This window comes from Salarias fasciatus, chromosome 23 (assembly GCF_902148845.1).
Source record: "Salarias fasciatus chromosome 23, fSalaFa1.1, whole genome shotgun sequence".
Taxonomy (NCBI): Eukaryota; Metazoa; Chordata; class Actinopteri; order Blenniiformes; family Blenniidae; genus Salarias; species Salarias fasciatus.
Window position 1 is genome coordinate 13,515,276 of NC_043766.1, and position 18,799 is coordinate 13,534,074.

At 44.8% G+C, this 18,799-nt stretch overlaps 1 protein-coding gene across 1 annotated transcript; it reads right to left on the reverse strand.

The window, feature by feature from the left end:
* Window positions 1–589: 589 nt before the first annotated feature.
* On the reverse strand, window positions 590–18,612 carry LOC115381976 (uncharacterized). Its single transcript, XM_030083621.1, has 14 exons — window positions 18,454–18,612; window positions 14,531–14,745; window positions 13,410–13,546; window positions 12,717–12,880; window positions 12,290–12,448; window positions 11,783–12,024; window positions 10,624–10,764; window positions 10,399–10,487; window positions 10,105–10,240; window positions 5,430–5,658; window positions 4,125–4,283; window positions 2,349–2,434; window positions 1,688–1,810; window positions 590–1,559 (listed from the first exon to the last, which is right to left on the reverse strand). The coding sequence occupies exons 1-14, from the start codon at window positions 18,457–18,459 to the stop codon at window positions 1,388–1,390; spliced, it is 2,058 nt and encodes a 685-aa protein (XP_029939481.1). The 5' UTR covers window positions 18,460–18,612; the 3' UTR covers window positions 590–1,387.
* Between the last annotated feature and the right edge of the window lie 187 nt (window positions 18,613–18,799).

An 18,799-nucleotide genomic window follows, 5' to 3' on the forward strand; every position in this document is an offset into this window, starting at 1 on the left:
TTTTGCATTAAACTGCAGACAAAACAGTATTTATATGTTCAGCTCAACAAGCTGTGTTTTCTGCTCAAGCATTGTGACAGCCAGCATGATCACAGATTCACAAAGACCACAAACAGCCTCTTAGCTGTTATTGGTGTTACTGGCCAGCAAATGCTAATCTTCGTTTAGAGGCAATGATATAATAATTACATTTTCTCATTACAGGAAAATATGTTGGGTTTATAGATGATACAATGTCCCTATCAGTGTTATGCTGGATCATTCCTGTTTGCTCTTTATTTCCTTCCACCATGACTCACATGTTTAAAAAAAAAAAAAGAGTCTGTTATTGCATTTTGCTGCTGCACTGCAGTGGGGTGACACTGGTGCTCATAACCAGGACAACCGTGGTCACATAATGGTACCTGTTTACTAATCGTCGATCCTCTTTTCTCAAGCCTACCTTGAAATACAGCCACGGCCATGGTTTAGCTGAACAGTTTAAAACATACAACACAGCAGTTTCTAGCACAGCCGCACAACACCGTCAACTGATGAATTCATGAATAAATTCAATAACAGCTTTTTTTTAAAAAAAAATGTTATTTATTATCACAGTTCAGAAGTTCATACAGTTTCTGAAACCATCAAGAAATAATGGAAAAATTGCATCCTCGTAGACATCGAGACACATCTTTTGTGTTGGTCGCGCTGGATTACCATTTCACTCGTCAACCGAGAACTCAAGTGTGAAGGCCATTGAAAGTGAAGCTATAATGGTGCAAAGAAAGTGAATGGGCTTATTACTCATTTGTGTGCACGCCAGCCATTGTGCAGCCCCGGACCCATCCCCCTCCTCATAGATTTGCCTTGATGAGGCAGCCAGAGCGCAGTAGCTTTATAGAGTCAGCTTTTACAGCAAAATGGACATATGCGCTCCCGAGGTCAGACCCGTGGTGTTTGGTGGGATCGCTCCTTGAATCAGCCTCACACATTCATGAGCGCGTGACAGCTGCTCCTCTGAAATAAGGAATGTGTCTTGTGATGTGTGAGTCCTGTTAGACAAGTTAAGCTTTGGAATCCGATTCAGTGAATTGGCAACTTTCACCGGAGCTCTATAGGCAGAGGTCAAACACTGTTTAATGCTGTTCACCCCTTCACTTTATACATTCATGTCTGAAGAGCCAAATAATGATGCAAGTGACTTCAGGGCAAGTCGACAATGAAGAGTAAATAAATGCATAGAGGTATATTTTGAATAAACTGCAGATATCTACAGATATGGGTACTGTGTGTACACGTAAAGGAGCTTACAGTTTGTTTAACAAAAGAGCGGAAAATATTCAGATTTGCACTTAGTTGATCAAAATAACATATGGTAGGTTACTAACAATGAAATATCTGTATTTTATAAAACTGTCTCTTCCCTCCTCCACTCCAGGGCTTCTCCTGCTCCAGCTACTTTCGTTGCTCCACCGTGGTTGACCTGGCTCTCCGTCATGGCCGCCACTTTCTGCTCCAGCCGCCACACCTGCTCACGATACTTCCTGCGAATCTGCCGGTACGAACTCAAGGCTTTACTGGAAAAAACAAACAAACAAAAAAAACACCCATGAGAGCTGATTCAGAACCTGGACGTTCACAGCCTTGCTTCATCCGAAGGGATGGAGAGGCACAAATTCAACATGTTAAATTTGTTCTCATTCACCTGTGAGCTTGTGTGAGTCGAGCGATCTGCTCTTCGTTGTCCCTCCGGTGTGCCGGGCTGTCTGAGTCGGCTGTGCTCAGTGAGTCATGGACCAAAGCCAGTCTCTTTTTCAGGGCTTGTTCTCTGAAAACAGCCGAAGCTGTGCAGTCAGCAGGGGGAACACTTGGCCAACATTAAAGCAGCAAACATGTTCAGTAACACTGTGTAACACTGATACGGAGTTTTAATCGTCTGTTCTTGGCTTCAATAATGATGTGGCATAAGGTTGAAGACTTGCTTCAGTTTAACATTTTATTTACTGTTGGTTCAATGTATTTATGTGAAGGTATTCGTCTCTCAAGGTCAGAACAGGAAAATGTATATTTCCATTGGAGAAACGAAAAAGAAGTTCTTCATATCCATCAGTGTTCCTAAGCAACAGCCTGGCAGCCTTGAATCCATTCCTCAATTATTGTGTGCATACAGAGAAACCCTCCACTGATAATTCATTGCATTTCCATGAGACATGTTGGTACTGCTCAGTCATTCTAAATAAATCCCATGAGAGCTGCTCATCAGGTGGTTTCACTGAACGTTTCACACAAAATATTTTTTATTCATAAAGTCACATTTTAATTTTTGCTGTTTTTTATGCCTGAAGCGTTACATTTCAATGTCTTACCTCTGAAGAACAGCCTGCAGCTCTTTTAGGATGGGTCTGGTTCGAGGACCAGCTATGTCCCCGTCACAACCAAGCTTAGCTGCATTCTGAAACAACACAATGTTCAAAAAGGTGTTTGTTTGAGTACTCATTTCTTCATTTTAGAGTATAAGCACTCCCTCTCTCTCTCTCTCTCTCTCTCTCTCTCTCTCTCTCTCTCTCTCTCTCTCTCTCTCTCCCTCTCTCTCATCTCATCATCTCTGAGTTTCACAACAAATTAAAAGGAAAACCTCAGAAGAACATATAGTCATGTTTTACATACTCTAGACAGAGCTACATATTGATCCAGTCCACAAACTTTGGGTGACAAGATTTTGTAGGTCATTCCTGATGAGTGTGGACAAAGGCAGGACGCACCCTGAACACAGGACAACCGCACACATTCACTCCTACGTATTGACTGAGGGAGGAAATCTGAAAACCTACTGAATTAAGAAGAACATGCAGACCTCACACCAGAGGCCCCCCTCACAACCTGCATTCAGGGCCTTCTGGTCTCAGTTGAGGCAAGAAGGTCACCCCATGCAGGTGTCAAACTCCAAGGAGTTTCCAAACAAAATTCCTCAACCCAATGGATGGATGGGTGGATTAAAAAAAAAAAAAAAGAATCCCAAAATGTTATAACTGGTCAATAATGTAACAGCATAATGAGCCCAAAATGTAAAAACATTTTCAAGGCATCAAAGTTCATTATTGTGGCATTTTACTGGGCATTCCTGTCATTATGGAAGTTGCCCACAGGATTGTGGTGTTTTTTCAACTTCTGTGCAGAGGACTACTGTTTTTAAGCCGTAAACAGCATATAGTTGTGGGTGGGACACTGAGTAAGACTGACAGACTCATAACAGCGGAGAGAGAAAAACAACTGCAGTGGGGCCAAAGAAATACACTTTTTAATAATAAATGTGATCCACGATTGGCATTCTTTTCCAAAGAAAGACCAACTGGTAACTTATTTTCTTCAAATTCAAAGCCAAAACATCAAAACTGATTTCTCCAATCATCAGTTCAAAATAATGAATAAGCGTTAAACTCATTAAGATTAAATTCATTTTCCATTATTATGTGTATCACTTTTATATCTCCATCTCCATAATGCAAAAAAAAAAAAAAAAATTTAGGCTCAGCACTTTTGCTACATTATTGTTAGATTTTGGGTTTTTATATTAAATTTTCTAAATACAATTTTGGGTGACTGATTCACCTTGGGTTGTTGTTGTTGCTATAACACCCTCCAGTGGGTTGTCCTCATTGTTGGCAGGTTAAGCTGCTGCTTACCTGCCGTGACTTTGGGCACAAGCGTCATAAACTCTGCTGGAATTAAGAAATGTGCAGGACGTTTGAGATGACTGGTCTATCTAAGAGGAGCTGAAGTGTTTATTCCCCCCCAAGGCAAAAGGCTATGCAAGTATACAGACTAATCAAGCCATTGGGTGTCAATAACCTGCAGCGGTTGTTGGGCTCCTTGCTGTTTGACAGTGATGGAGGTGCATGGTGAATCTGTGCTGCACTGACAGGACAGCCCAGCAAAAAACCTTGTGGAACCAAAATATCCTTCTTGGCCTGGAGGGATTCTGCTTTGGTAGATGTGTGATTTCCCATGTGGGACGCCCATATTTGAATCGGGTCTGTCACAGTAGACCCTTGTCCTGCTCCCTCTTGCTCGTTTCACCTTGACTTTGTATTATTTGCAGATTAATTTTTTGGTCGCCTTGGTGCAGCAGAAGTCTGTCGTACCTGTTGTTCGGTTCTACGATCCTCCAGCTCCTCTCTTAAACTCTCTGGGATGAAAACTCCCGCTGCTTCCTGAGCCTTCTGACTCATTAAACTCCACTCCAGACATCGCAGCTCTTTCTCTTTGAGGCGGATTAGAGATCGCAGATCCGACATCTCCTCCTGAACAAAATCATTGAAAATATAAATCAGTGAAAGGAGAATTCTTGAATGAGTTTTGTAGACCAACTAGTGCATTTTTTTTACCTTCTCTTTTCAGTCCAATGTTGATTTCATACAAATTTTAATCTGTACCCTTCTGATTCAAAAGTTTAGGTTAAAGCCCCAAGTTGACCCTTTGTTACCCTTAAAATACCTCACGACTGACAGACATGGAGTCAGTCAGAGATAACTTAAGCAACAGGAGATATCTATCATACCATGTTCAGCAGAAAGTGAAATCTTTTTCATTATTAAGTCATCATTTCTCACTGCACAGCACTCCACCACACACAGCGGCATAAAATGGAATTTATTGTCTTCCCTGTTTTATTGTTGTTTAATCAAATATTCCACATCCATTTAACAATTACAAGCCTGAGATAAAGTGATTTGTTTTTTATATATTGAAACAATGTATTAAAATTGGTTTATTCACAGAGGTTGTATTTCATCTATGTCATAATTTTTTAGGTTGTAGTCTGCAGTGTGGTCTGTATTTCTATTGAATTCTATTGTGGTTCTCACACTCTCAGTATAAAACATTTAGGCTCTGCAGGTGGCGTAATCTACCACCTCAGAAATGAACATATAGATCGATCATAATCATATAGGTCTTTCTCCAGATCTCAAACTAAACTGAATATAATTACTTTTGTGAAAGCGACATTTTGAGAGAGCTATTGTACGCTAGATCACACAAGTGTTCCTTAAAAGTGGCAGGCGATTCATAAGCCTAAACACTGTAAACAGAAGCAACTTTTACACACCTTTGGAGGCACGCACAATGGTTCACAGCAGGAAAAGCAATATCTGCACTATAAGATATTCTTGTATAATATAATCACATGTCAAGGAGCTAGTTAGATAGATAGATAGATAGATAGATAGATAGATAGATAGATAGATAGATAGATAGATAGATAGATAAACAGATAGATTTGTCAATTTTCTGTAAGTCCAACAATTACAGAGAAACCAAAAAAGTGTCTGACTTTGTCAAACATAAAACAATATAAATAAGGTATATACAATTACGTGTTTTATATCCTTGTGAGGATATTGACTATTCAACATGCAAATTTGAAACTACAAACATGCAGCTCGTACCCTGACTGAGATAAGTTCGTGGAACAGGGAAGATTTCTCCTTCTTGTTATCAGTCTTATTATCTCTATACGGGTGGTCAGATCTCGGTCCAACTTGGTGTCCACTTTCTGGGTTCAGTTTGTTCTCCGCCCCAGGAGCTGGCTTCGGGAGGCAGATGGCGGCCCGGTCTTTCTTCAGACGCTCAATTTGTTGTCTGAGAGCCGCCTCCCGGTCCACTGGCTCAGGTATCCTATGAGGGGTTACAGAGAGAGAATCAATTTTCTGATTCATTCATGAGTGGAAGTGGAAAGATTTTAACTGAATGCTGTCAAACTTGGAACTTCTTACAGTTTTTTTCGATTGCTAAAACACGTTTTTCAAAACTGTACGTTTTTTTCAAAACTGCACACACAAAACTCCAAACATCACACACAAATTGCTAAACCCTTACATCCCCTTGCAAAACAACTCTGCCGTCAAATCTCTTAACATGTTCACAAAATGGAGCTCGTGTTTTCATTTGGTAAACACAGCCATATTTTCACATTACACACACATACCATTCATTGAATAAACACAACTAAGCTTTTGGCGGAACACTACCAAGCATGTACAGAACACTGTAGAGCAAAACTGAAAACACAATTACAGAAATGGAACAAACCCCCCTTCTCTCACACTGTAGATGAACAAAACATCACCAATCAGGCCTGCCGACAGGGGGGGACAAACGGGTGTGTTGTCCCGGGCCCAGGGTTGGGCAGAATTAAAGTCAAAGTCAGTTTATTTGTCAAATATGCCATACATAAACACATACAGCACAAATGAAATTACAGTCCTCTCGGACCCACGATGCAACAAACAAATAAATAAAATAATTTACTAATAACACAGTAAAACACAAAAGTTCAGGCCTGAGGTCAGTGGCGGGGGGCAGAGACAGGGAGTGGGGGCAGAGCAGGGAGGGAGTTTAGCTTCCTGACTGCCTGGTGGAAAAAGCTGTCCTTGAGTCTGCTAGTTCTGGCCCGGAGGCTCCGCAGTCTCCTAGCCGACGGCAGCAGGCTGAAGAGGCTGTGGGCAGGGTGAGTGGGGTCACCTGCGATCCTGGTGGCTGTGCGGGTGAGGCGGGTGTTGTAAATAGAGGAGAGGGAGGGGAGAGAGACACCAATGATCTTCTCGGCTGCTCTCACAATGCGCTGCAGGGTCTTGCAGCAGGACACGGTGCAGGCGCCGTACCACACCGTGATGCAGCTGGTCAGGATGCTCTCTACAGTGCCTCTGTAAAAGGTGGTCATCATGGGGGTCGGGGCTCTCGCTCTTCTCAGTCTACGGAGGAAGTAGAGCCGCCGTTGAGCTGTTTTGGCCAGTGATGTGGTGTTGGTGTTCCAGGAAAGATCCTCAGAGATGTGCACACCCAGAAACTTGGTGCTGCTCACTCTCTCCACAGCAGCACCGTTGATGGTCAGTGGAGCATGCTGGGAATGCTCTCTCCTGAAGTCCACAACAATCTCCTTCGTCTTCTCCACGTTCAGGTGGAGATTGTTGTCCTGACACCACGTGGCCAGGCGGCTCACCTCACTCCGGTAGGTTGTCTCATCGTCATTGTTGATGAGACCCACCACGGTCGTGTCATCAGCAAACTTGATGAAGAGGTTTGAGCTGGATGAGGGTGTGCAGTCATGGGTCAGCAGAGTGAAGAGGAGGGGGCTCAGCACACATCCCTGGGGGGCCCCCGTGTTCAAAATGATGGTGCCGGAGGTGTTGCTGCCAACCCGAACTGCCTGTGGTCTCCCTGTCAGAAAGTCCAGCAGCCAGTTGCACAAGGTGGTGTTGAGTCCCAGCCGGTCCAGTTTGTAGATGAGCTGCTGGGGGATGATTGTGTTGAATGCTGAGCTGAAGTCGATGAACAGCATTCTGACGTATGAGTTCTTGGTCTCCAGGTGGGTCAGGGCTGAGTGGAGAGCAGTGGCGATGGCGTCATCGGTCGAGCGGTTGGACCGATAAGCAAACTGGTAGGGATCCAGGGTGGATGGGAGGGCAGACTTGATGTGCTGCATGACTAGCCGCTCAAAGCACTTCATAAGGATGGGGGTGAGTGCGACCGGGCGATAGTCATTGTAGTGGGATGGAGACGGCTTCTTAGGAACCGGGATGATGGTGGTGGCTTTGAGGCATGTGGGGACAACAGCCTGGCTCAACGAGATGTTAAAGATGTCAGTGAAAACATCAGTGAGCTCCTCAGCACAGTCTCTCAGGATACGACCAGGAATATTGTCAGGACCTGGGGCTTTCAGTACATTGGTCCCTTTGAGGGATCTCCTCACGCTGTCCGGGGACAGTTTCAGCACCTGGTCGTCAGGAGGAGGTGGGGCTTTCTGTGCTGGGGTGTTGTTGTCGGCCTCAAAGCGAGCAAAGAAGTCGTTCAGTTGATTCAGCAGAGAGGTGGAGTTGTCACAGGTCTGTGGAGCGGGCTTATAATCCGTGATGGTCTGGATCCCTCGCCACAGGTTCCTGGTGTCTCTGCTGTCAGTGAAACGATCTGCGATCCTCCTGGAGTACTGTCTCTTGGCCACTCTGATACCTCGTGACAGGTTAGCCCTGGCTGTCCTTAGGCCTGCTTCATCCCCAGCTCTGAAGGCAGCATTCCGAGCCCTCAGAAGTCTGTGGACTTCCCCTGTCAGCCATGGTTTCTGGTTGGCGTGAGTGGAGATGGTTCTGGAGACCGTGACGTCGTCCATGCATTTCCTCATGTAAGCAGTGACGGTCTCTGTGTACTCCTGGAGGTCTATGGTGTCGTTGAAGGTGGCCGCCTCTCTGAACACACTCCAGTCAGTGGTGGAGAAGCAGTCCTGGAGTGCCGCTGACGACCCCTCTGGCCACACACGGATTGTCTTCTTCGCTGGTCTGTTGATTTTAACCAGCGGCCTGTATGCTGGCAGGAGCATAACAGTAGTGTGGTCTGAAGCCCCGAGGTGGGGGAGGGGGGTGGCTTTATAGGCACCACTGTGAGTAGTGAAAACATTGTCCAGGATATTAGCACCTCTTGTGGGAAAGTTAATATGTCCATGGAGTTGTGGAAACACGCTCTTTGGGTTAGCGTGGTTGAAATCTCCAGCCAGGATGAGGAAGGCGTCAGGATGGGCTGTCTGCTGCTCACTGATGTGCTGATAGAGTTCATTCAGTGCCCCACTCCTGTTGTTGGTGGAGCCAGGGGGGATGTATATTGCTGCCAGTAAAACAGCTGTAATTTCTCTTGGCAGGAAGAATGGGCGGCACTTGATGATCATAAACTCCACCAGTGGTGAGCAGTGTTTACAGACGACAACGGCGTCACGGCACCAGGCGTCACTGATGTAAACACAGAGCCCCCCGCCGCGAGTCTTCCCCCCCTCGACGAGCGCTCTGTCAGCCCGGTAGCATGTTAGCCGCTCTAGCTGGATAGCACAGTCCGGGACGCTGTCATTGAGCCATGTTTCCACGAAGACAAGGACACAGCACTCACTCACAGTCTTTACAGATGTCCGAAGAAGGCGGATGTAATCCAGTTTGTTATCCAGCGAGCGCACGTTAGCCAGGATGATGGTGGGGATAGCCGGACGATGAGGGCTAGCAGCTAGCCTAGCTCGGATACCTCCGCGCTTACCCCTCTTCTGCTTCCTCCTGTTCCGCCTGTGGCGCCTCCACTGTGGGCTCACCGCAGGGGCGAGGGTCGGGGGTTGAGCGGGACTCCGGAGCAGACCGTAGGAGCGGAGCTTTTCCACGTCCGCTGAAATCTCTGACGTGAATGTATTTCTGAATATGATTCTGCGGATGTCGAGCAGAAGCTTGCGGGAGTAAGTTCTCCTTGGGACGCACAAAAAACACGGAAACACCGTTTGGTCGGGACAGAGAGGAGCCGCTGCGTGTGCACGCGCCGCCATGTGAGCTAAAGGCGGGGGCGGGGGACACACACACACACCCATCCAGCACCCCAGTCACGGATCCAGACGCATCATGGAGGCACCGCGCCACTCTGCACCCCACCACCCCCCAGTCTGACACCGCATACGGGTGCGGTGCGAAGCGCGCTGCACGCTGCACCGCTCAACACCCCCCCCAAACGGTCGGGACTGGGCCCAACTAACATTATGTTGTCCCGGGCCTAGGCAAAGCTGTCAGCTGGCCTGTCACAAATTTTCAGACAAAACATTTTATTTTTAAACGTTTCCCCCCAACATTCAAGCATAAGCATCATGGGGCATCATGCCTCCGGTTTCTGTCTGGCCAGAGGGCCTCATCATCGCACGCAATGTCCTCAAGGTCCAAGCTGCGCTGGAAGAACCGCCTAGAGTGCCACATGAAGCCCTGACAGGCCTCAAAGCAGGGCCGGCTGTGGTATAAGTGAACTAGGCGGCCGCCTAGGGCACAGTGTAGTGTTGGGGGGGGGGGGGGGGGGGGTCATGTGGGCGCCAGTAGATCTGTGCATTTTTTTACCCATCATGGCCTACAGGTGCAATATTGAAACATGTCCACAATTTAGAAGGATCTGAAACAACGCAGCCAACTTTGTAACATCAGTTGAGACAGTCTCTTTTCTCTCATGTGAAAGCAAAATGGTTCTGTTCTTTGCCGTCTCAAATCCGTTTAGAGACATAATAGACTGTATTGTTGGCGGAGCCATCGTGAGCCGTTTGTCAATAATGCTTGAAAATGTCACCTGTGGCCTGTTTGACTCCTGGTTTCCGTCTCCTCTGTGACCCCTGCTGTTGAAAAGGAGGTGGACAGCTCCTCAGTCCCCATGCTCCTGAGCTGAGCCGATGGACTCTCAGCCTGCTGCCTGTCACTGTCCTGCTCTGATGACAAGGAGCAAGTGTGACTTTCACTGTGTTGGGTGTATGTTTGTATGTGTGTGTGTGTCTAAGAGGATGAGCAGGATGTACCTGTGTGAGTGACAACACAATTTGTTTTCGTACTAGTATGTACACAGTTTCCAGACCTGGTATTCAAATACCTGCTGAGTCCGTCTGCAGAGGAGCGCGTTGCAGCTTCTTGGCATCATAAAGTGACAGCAGCTCGTTGTAGGCCTCCTCACACTCCTCGCTGCACAAAATGCAATGTCACCCATTAAGAACAATCCAAAATTAGACAAATATGGTTTAATATGTTGATGCACTTTGTTAGAAGGAGAGAATATATACAAATGTGTTTGTATACAGGACGAAGTACTCGTATGTACCAGTATCTGAGAGCCGTCTGCAGGGCCGAGCAGTCAGACTCCAGTCTGATCAGGGTGAGGTTAATCTGCTCCAACTCGTTCTTCCTTCGCTCCAGAGCTGCAGTCAGACGTTCATTTCTGGCTTTCAGCCTATCAATGTATCTGGGAAAACAGGATGTTTAATTTTAACCAGAATGTTTAATTTCACCAATATTTACAGGAAGAAGTCATTGACTTAGATCTTAAAAAACAAACCTCAATGTGAAATTGATGTGCACTGGCTTGCTTGTGCTCTTCAATCAATTTTTTTTTTCTTTACTGATGTAATTATTCATTTTTATACAGCAGTTAATTTGCAGCGGAAGTTATAAATTCTTTGAATGGTTACTTGCTTGTGGACTAGTTTCAGGTGTGCTGTTGCCTGGCCTCAGGTCACCTTCCCCTGGTGGTTATCTTAGTCTATGATGCTTTACTTCACTGCTCTCCCTCGTATTCACTGTGTTATCTGTCAGTCCTTGCCAATTTTCCTACTATTCCTTTGGTCCTGTTTTATCTGTTTGAAAATTGAGTTCTTTATATCATTGGTGGTATTTCAGATTAGACGTTGACAATAGAAATGTTTTTCCATTTTTATTTTCTGCAAGACTCAGCATCTTACTGTTTTTATGACTTTTTTTTTTTTTTAGAGAAAATGCCTCATTCCACTTGAGATAAGATAAATTCACTTAAAAAGTCTATTCCAGCAAGATAAAGGGACTTGTTTCAAGACAACTTATCCTAAATCAAGACAATTTGCACTTGTTGCATTGCCAGATTTTTTTCACTTAAACTAAGGTACTTTTTGTTTATTCTGAGAGTCACCATGCCAGAGGGATTCAGTTACGTGTAACAGGCCGCAGTAATGTGAAGCTCAGAGGTTGAAAAATTGAACAAGATAAATGTAGTACAAGAATCTATAAAAATGATGACTGACGTTTCAAAGGTGTTTCTCCTCTCTTCTGAATGAAGCATTGTGGGAGGAATGTAATTTTCCTGCATCAATGAGAATTTGTGCAGACATATGCTTGTATGAAATCCTCTTCTGCTTCACTGAGCTGTTCATTTTTGATTACATGCAGACAGATAATGTTGTTTCAATAATGTGCTGCTGTTGTTTTCCTGAGCTCAACCTCAGATTCACCTGTTTAGTCGCTCTGTCTCGGCCTCCAGGCTGATGGGACTCGGACATGGACTGCCTGAGTTAACAGAGCCCAGTGGATCCCCGCCCACAGAAAGAGGTGGTATTGCTCTGTTAGACCTTCTGTGAAGCAGCGGGGAGCCAGGGAAGGGGGGAGAGGCCCAGTCTGGGCTGAAAGCTCCTGCAGAGGAGCGGTAGGAAGGAGAGTGACCGCCAGACCTCCAGGATTTATGAAGACTGATCAGCTGAAACAAAAAAAAATGAGGGTGGTGTCTTTTATTCTTTTAAAATCTGGTATGGAATCAGCAAATGTGTGCAGTTCTAATTGTTAATCTGAAATCCACAAATTTTTGATGTAATGACCTTACTCAGTATATGTGTATGTTGTTTCAATGTTTTTCATTCATTCAATTGAAAGAAAGTGTTCTGACGTCTTTGTCAGTCACTGCTTCACCGAGCACATTAAATTTGTATAATTTTACCCCGCGGTTCAAACATTTTTCTTCCTACCTTGTTTCTCTCCTCCTCAACAAGGTTGATGGCACTTTGTGAGCTGTTCCTGAGCGCAGCCTCACGTTTTTCCACATCCAGCATGTCCTGAACGTATTGCTCCTTCGGTGGGCCTAGCGGGCACGAAATCCCAAAATCTCTCTCCATTTCCTCCAGTATCTGCAACCAGTGGGCCGGAATTACTGAGTGGACTACAGGGAGTCTAAAGATAGCCTGACAATGACATATTTTTCTTCAAAAATGATTCATTAACACTCATTTTGCAATTACAATACTGCCAAGTGTGGTATTTCTGTCATTTTTCTTTTTTTTTTCTCGAACCACCAAACACCACTATTAAAATTAAAATACAACAATCCAGGTGCTACTCCAAACATGTAAATATATCTGTAAATAGTAATTGATTGTTTCTGTCACAGTTTGATACCGTGGTGGCTTTAGCCCAGTTTTCCTGAGCTGCTCTCAGGTGCTCTTTTTGTTTGTCGTGGTCAGAGGCTGAGATGGGGGCAGCCCAGGTCCTCCTGAAGCTGATGGAGTCTTCCACATTGGATAAAACCTCCTGCAGTTTTGTCCAGACGACACCAGTGCCCCCTAGAAGACAAACAGGGAAGTGCAGACCAGGAGAACTAAAGCAGGAGTGACTGAACTTGTTTCACTGAGCGTCACATAAACGAATACATTATATATAAACTGCGGGGAATTTCAGGTGAAGAATATCACTCAGTTTTTTTTAACTTACTTGATATCTTGTGTTTCTTTCATTAAGTCATTTAAATTAACAGGATCAATATTTTTCATTAATTAGCTATATCCCAGTGATAATGAACATTGTTCAAACTCTGCCTAGTGTTATCATCATGTATTTTTACAACACTCAAATTTAAAGATCAACCAGAGGCACCAGTCGACACAATCAGTCAGTCTAACACCTAACATGACTCCTGGAGTGAGATAAAATCCAAAGGCACAGGTGAGAAGCTTGAAAGCAAAACTGTAAGCACAAACCTTTCATTTAACGACCAACAAGTATGAAAACGATTTAGGATATTTTATCAATCCATTTAATAGTGCAAAATGCAGGTAAGCTGAACATGCAAAAGTTTGTTTTGTCTGTGCCGACCTTGGTCGGTGACTGCAGCTTTGGCTGTGGCAGTGGAGACAGAGTTCCTCTCCGGGCTGCTTTTCACCAGCCGGTGAGACAGGAGATCTGGAACCAGAGGCCTGGATAGAGCTGGTCGTCTCATGTCGCCTGGATCACTGCAAGAACGACACATACAATGTTGTTAGAAGACTATTTGAATTAAAGGTTAAAACGCACACATAGTTAGTTTGGGTTGGAGCAGACTTTGTGAATGTGGCAAATTGCTTAGAAAAGAGGGGGTTGAATGTACTGACAAGGAAATAAGGGTGTGCTTTCTCTTGGTCTTCTGTTGATAACTTCCTTTAATGTAACCGTACAGAGAACCAAATGGAGACGACCACCTGGAGTGAAGAGGACCCCAGAGGACGTCCTGCTGATTGACCCAGGTGATCAGAAGGGGAGGTCAAGATAAAAGTTCAATAAGACTATGCATGAAGACCCTGGGAGAAGCTGGACCTGGGACTGAAGAGGACAGAGAGCAGACTGGTGTGCAGATGAAGAGAGACTGGTGTTAGTATGGACTGGAGGAGCACCCTCTCAGTCTCAGCCAAGGAAAAGCCAACAGACTGGAATGGAGACGGAACGATGGAGGAGCTGGAGACGAGACAGACTTAGGACTTGAAACCATTTCATCTGTTGTTGTAGTTTCATGACTGAATAAATCTAATTGTTGTCTATCTCTCCCAACGTTAAAAATGACAGAAGGAAATTCAGGTTTAAGAAAAAAAAGTTCTTACAATGTCCTTTTCCTCATTCATTAACGGTTTTGCCAGTTTTATACAGGTTGCAGCAGCTGTTTCCAGTTAAAGGTTGAACATGCACTAACAAACATACGCATGTGTACGTAATTCAGCTACACGGTGGAAAGAAGCCACAGACCCAAGGAAAGCAAATTCTAGCTCTTGCTCTGCAAGTGAACCCAGATCTCCAGGCAAGACAGCTAACCACTGCACCACTGTGCTGCCCCACTAAACTTCCAATATTGATAAAACATGCATGACTCCAAGAAAGTCTAATTATTCCTTTACATTAGTATGAAACAGATTTTAGTGTCAGTCATCAAACACACTGCAGCAGTGAATCCTCTCATCGCAGCACACCTTGGCGCTTTCAGGGACCCCATCTTCTTGTTGAGTTCAGCGATGATATTCAGCAGGGTTCCCACTTCCGCTTCACACTGAGCCAGCTCTGCTGGAGTTGGCTCAAGGTTGATGGCAGGATCCGCACCCTCCAGGTCAATGGTCATCTGGGCCCCCATATCATTCTCATACACTGTCCCAGCATCCAGGCTGTCAAATCTGCTGCGCCTGAGATCCTGCACAAACAGGAAAATTGATTTAGAGTGTAGCTGTAGCCCAGTGTGAAATATTAGTAAATGTATAAATACTTAAAGCAGAACTATGCAACTTTTTTACCTCAATAAATGTTTTTCAGAATCCCTGTGGGGGTAAACAAAGACTTGACACAGTGATTCGGAGAATGTTTACGACAGTGAGCTTTCACAGGAGACCAGTAGGGGGAGCATGAGAGCAAAATTTGAATAGTTCTGCTTTAAATGAATAGGCTAAAGAAGAGATTAAAACAACGATTTGAATATGTATTATAGGTTTCTTTACAATCTGTTTCAAAATACATGAGAAAGGTTAAAATGTTTAAATATATTTATTTTAGAAAAAGATTTTTTGGGAGTTATTTCTTGCACGGTTGCAGCAGGTGTGTGTGCAGCTCCAGGTTGATTGCTGCAACTGTGACTGATGTGTGTGTCAGAGTGGAGAGAGACAGTGGAAGCAGAGGACCCCTGAGCAGGCTCGAGATGGTGTTCCAAGCAGTCTGAGAAACAGTGGACACAAAGAAGTGATTCACTTCGTGTCTGCCAATTGTGGAACAGACAATCGGAATTTAGACAGTTTCTCGGCTCTAATGGCTGGGAGCCGTTAGATCGGGGGTCCAGCAACTACAGGGCCAACACCAGAGCTGCTGAGGGAGGAGCCTCACTGGCAGAGGTGCTGAACAGCTTTTTGGCCCGCTTCGAGACAGGATCTATGGAGGCAGCTACACTCCACCCTGCGGTCCAGAGCAGCTCCAGCCTCACACTGGAGGAACATGACGCGAGGCGGGGGGTCAACCCACGGACGGCAGCTGGACCCAATGGTGTCCCTGGACGGGTGCCGAAGGACTGCTCTTACCAGCTGGCTGGTGTGTTCACTGGTCCTTGTCCCAATCCATCATCTCACCTGCCTGAAGTCCTCCACCATCGTCCCCCCTGCCCAAGAAGCAACACATCTCCAGCCTCAGTGACTACCGGCCAGTAGCTCTCACTCCAGTGGTGATGAAGTGCTTCGAGAAACTGGTACGGGGTCACATCACCTCACTCCTCCCTGAAAGTTCTGACCCCCACCAATTTGCTTACAGGGCCAACACATCGACAGAGGATGCTGTAGCCACAGCGCTCTACGCGTCAGTGTCCCACCTGGAGCAGCAGGGGACCTACACGCGGATGCTCTATGTGGACTATAGCTCTGCATTTAACACCATCTTTAAACTGGGAGACCTTGGACTTCCAAACTCCATCTGCATGTGGATCTACAGCTTCCTGTTGGACAGCAGGAAGAGGGTGAGGGTGAGCATGAGAGACCACACATTCGGGACCATCAGCCTCAGCATCAGCTCCCCCCAGGGCTGCGTGCTGAACCCTCTGCTTTACACCCTCTACACGTTGGACTGTATCTCTGCACAACCCCAGTAACACCATCATTAAGCTTGCGAACGACACAACAGTAGTGGGGCTCATGTCCGGGGGGATGAGTCTACATACACAGCTGAGGTGTGCAGAGATAACAACCTGCTCCTCAACACAGCTAAGACCAAAGAGCTGATCATTGACTTCCGGGGGACCAAAGCAGACATTCCGCCTCTGCTCATCATCGGGGCCTGTGTGGAGAGGGTAGAGGACTTCCGCTTCCTGGGAGTCCACTTAGAGAAGGACCTGACCTGGACTGTGAACACTTCTGAGCTACCGAAGAAGGCCCAGCAGAGACTGCACTTCCTGAGACTACTTAGAAAGACCAATATCCCCCAGAGACTGCTGGTGTCTTTCTACAGGAGTATCATCGACAGCATCCTGGTGTACTGCCGGTGCGTGTGGTACACCAGCTGCACGATGGCTCAGAAGACGTCACTGCAAAGGATCATCAACACGGCCCAAAAATCACCGGCTGCCCTCTTCTCACACTGAAAGAACTGCACCGTTCCCGCTGCCTCCAAAAGGTGATAAAAATATCCAACAGCAGTATTGTCCTGAACAAAGGCTAAATCACTACCTCATTTGTTGTCACACCTGATGTCTTTTTTTTATCTTATTTTTTTATTTCATTCTTATCCTCTTATTTTACCCACTTGTGCCTGCACCGCTGTTTTTGCACTGACTGAAGGACTTTTGCAATTTCGTTGTATGTGTTGAAATGACAAATAAAGTTCTATTCTATTCTAACAAAGAGTTGAGGACTTCTGGACAACAGCAGCTGCTCACTGGCTAACTGAGCACTTGAACAGTGACTGATCACTGCAGCCATGGAGCTCGACTGGCTCTGGTGTTGGAATCTACAGAGCTGTCCTTGAGATTGAGATCATCTGGAGGGAAACACACTGCTCTGAGCAACCCAGGAAGCTCAGGGTTGCTCTAGCGATGCTGGATAACTGCATTGCACCACTCCACCTGTGGGACTTCACCCTCCACCTGCATCCTACCACTCCACCCAGCAACTTGGGTGAGCACTCTATTGCACCACAGCCTCTCAAACTGACTGCCTGGTCTGTTGCTACTCCCTTGAAGATCAAGTGAGGTTTTGTTTTGTTTTGTTTTTTTCCTTTTACTATGCTGAACTTAACAGGCCTTCAGCAAAGTAGTTTAGTATAAAGGTTGGAACCAGTTTGTGAAGGGGAATGTTTTTTGTTGTACATATTTTTTTTAATTAAAGTAGGAAATTCATTTTTACTTTAGCACAGCTTCTGTGCTTTGTGTTTACCAGTTTGCTAAGTGTGTGCCCGACATTAGATGTTTTTATAGACCCAGAACTGTTTTTATACACCCACAACTGATGGTATATTAAGTAACTCTGAGTTACCATGTTAACTTAAAAGGACTTGGGGCTCTTTTCTACACGGTAGATGGGTTAAATAGAAATACGGCTTGTTTTCCTCCAAATGACTTATTTTGAGTTGACATTTTTTCTGTATAATCCATTCATTGATATGCACAAATTGATATGCCATCTTTCTACTCTGGCTCATAATCTTACATTAAAAAAAGCATATCCACATTGGATAAATGTTGAGCTCTTGAACCAGAGATCAGGCTGTTTGGAAGCTATTGTTTTGAACAGCGGAAAAGAAGGAAGCTAAAACATCCTGAGATCCAACTTCCTGACCGGCAAATATTTGCAGAGCACGCCGTCTATTGTTGTGCCGAGAGTGTTTTGTAAATGCCTCAATGATTAAACAGACTTACAATGAAATTACAGTCTAGACTAAAATGAACATATAGTTGAAATGATATATTTCTGAATTGTTCATTAATATGCATTTTATTGTATGTTGCTGGAACCAAAGTTGTCAAAATGCTCTCAACATCATTATTTTAGATTTGTATATCACACATTATCATAAACATATGTTATACTCATTTTTACAATTCATGACAACAACAAAAAAAAAAAAAAAATTTCAAAATGCCAGACCTCAGGAAGGATAACAACTTACGGTGCAAACATAGAAATACTACAAAGTAACAGAAATCCTGCCAGACATTAACTGTAATCAGAAAACTGTAATACAAATTTAAAAAAATATTGTATTCACAGTTGTATTTCTTTGTTACTTGAGCAGTAAAATGTGGCTTCCCAATCATTTTAACATGTACATTATAACATCATACAATTTATCATAGTTCCTTTAGTACTCCAGATTACATTTCTGTGTGTTTGTGAGAGTGAGACAGTAAGACAATCCATCGATCATGACTTACCTCCATATTTCTTGGTTTTTATGGCTGCAGCAGTGACTTTCTTTATGAGCTATCTCAGTGTTTAAAAGATGAAAAGTTTCCTTCAATCCTGTGAGTTTTCTGTGGCCGTGTTTTCCACTAGACAGCCAGTCAGTCTGAAGTCCTACATGTCTGCAGCGCTGTTGAGTGTGTTGAATAAAGTAAGTGGAAAACACTGGGAGAGACATCCCCACCCATTCCCCTCCACACTGTGTGCTTTCCTGTTTTGTCCGCTCACAGCCTCCATGCCTGTTTATTAGCAGACCAATGGTGTGAACTCCAGGAATCGTTTCTGTGGATAAAAGGATGTGATTCTTCTAAATATATG

Excerpts from the sequence above, each read along its gene's own strand:
- LOC115381976 (XM_030083621.1), bottom strand. Across the intron at positions 10,488-10,623 it reads CAGACGGCTCTCAGATACTG|CGAGGAGTGTGAGGAGGCCT; the intron begins GTACATACGAGT and ends CATTTTGTGCAG. Across the intron at positions 2,435-4,124 it reads ATCGTAGAACCGAACAACAG|AATGCAGCTAAGCTTGGTTG; the intron begins GTACGACAGACT and ends GTGTTGTTTCAG.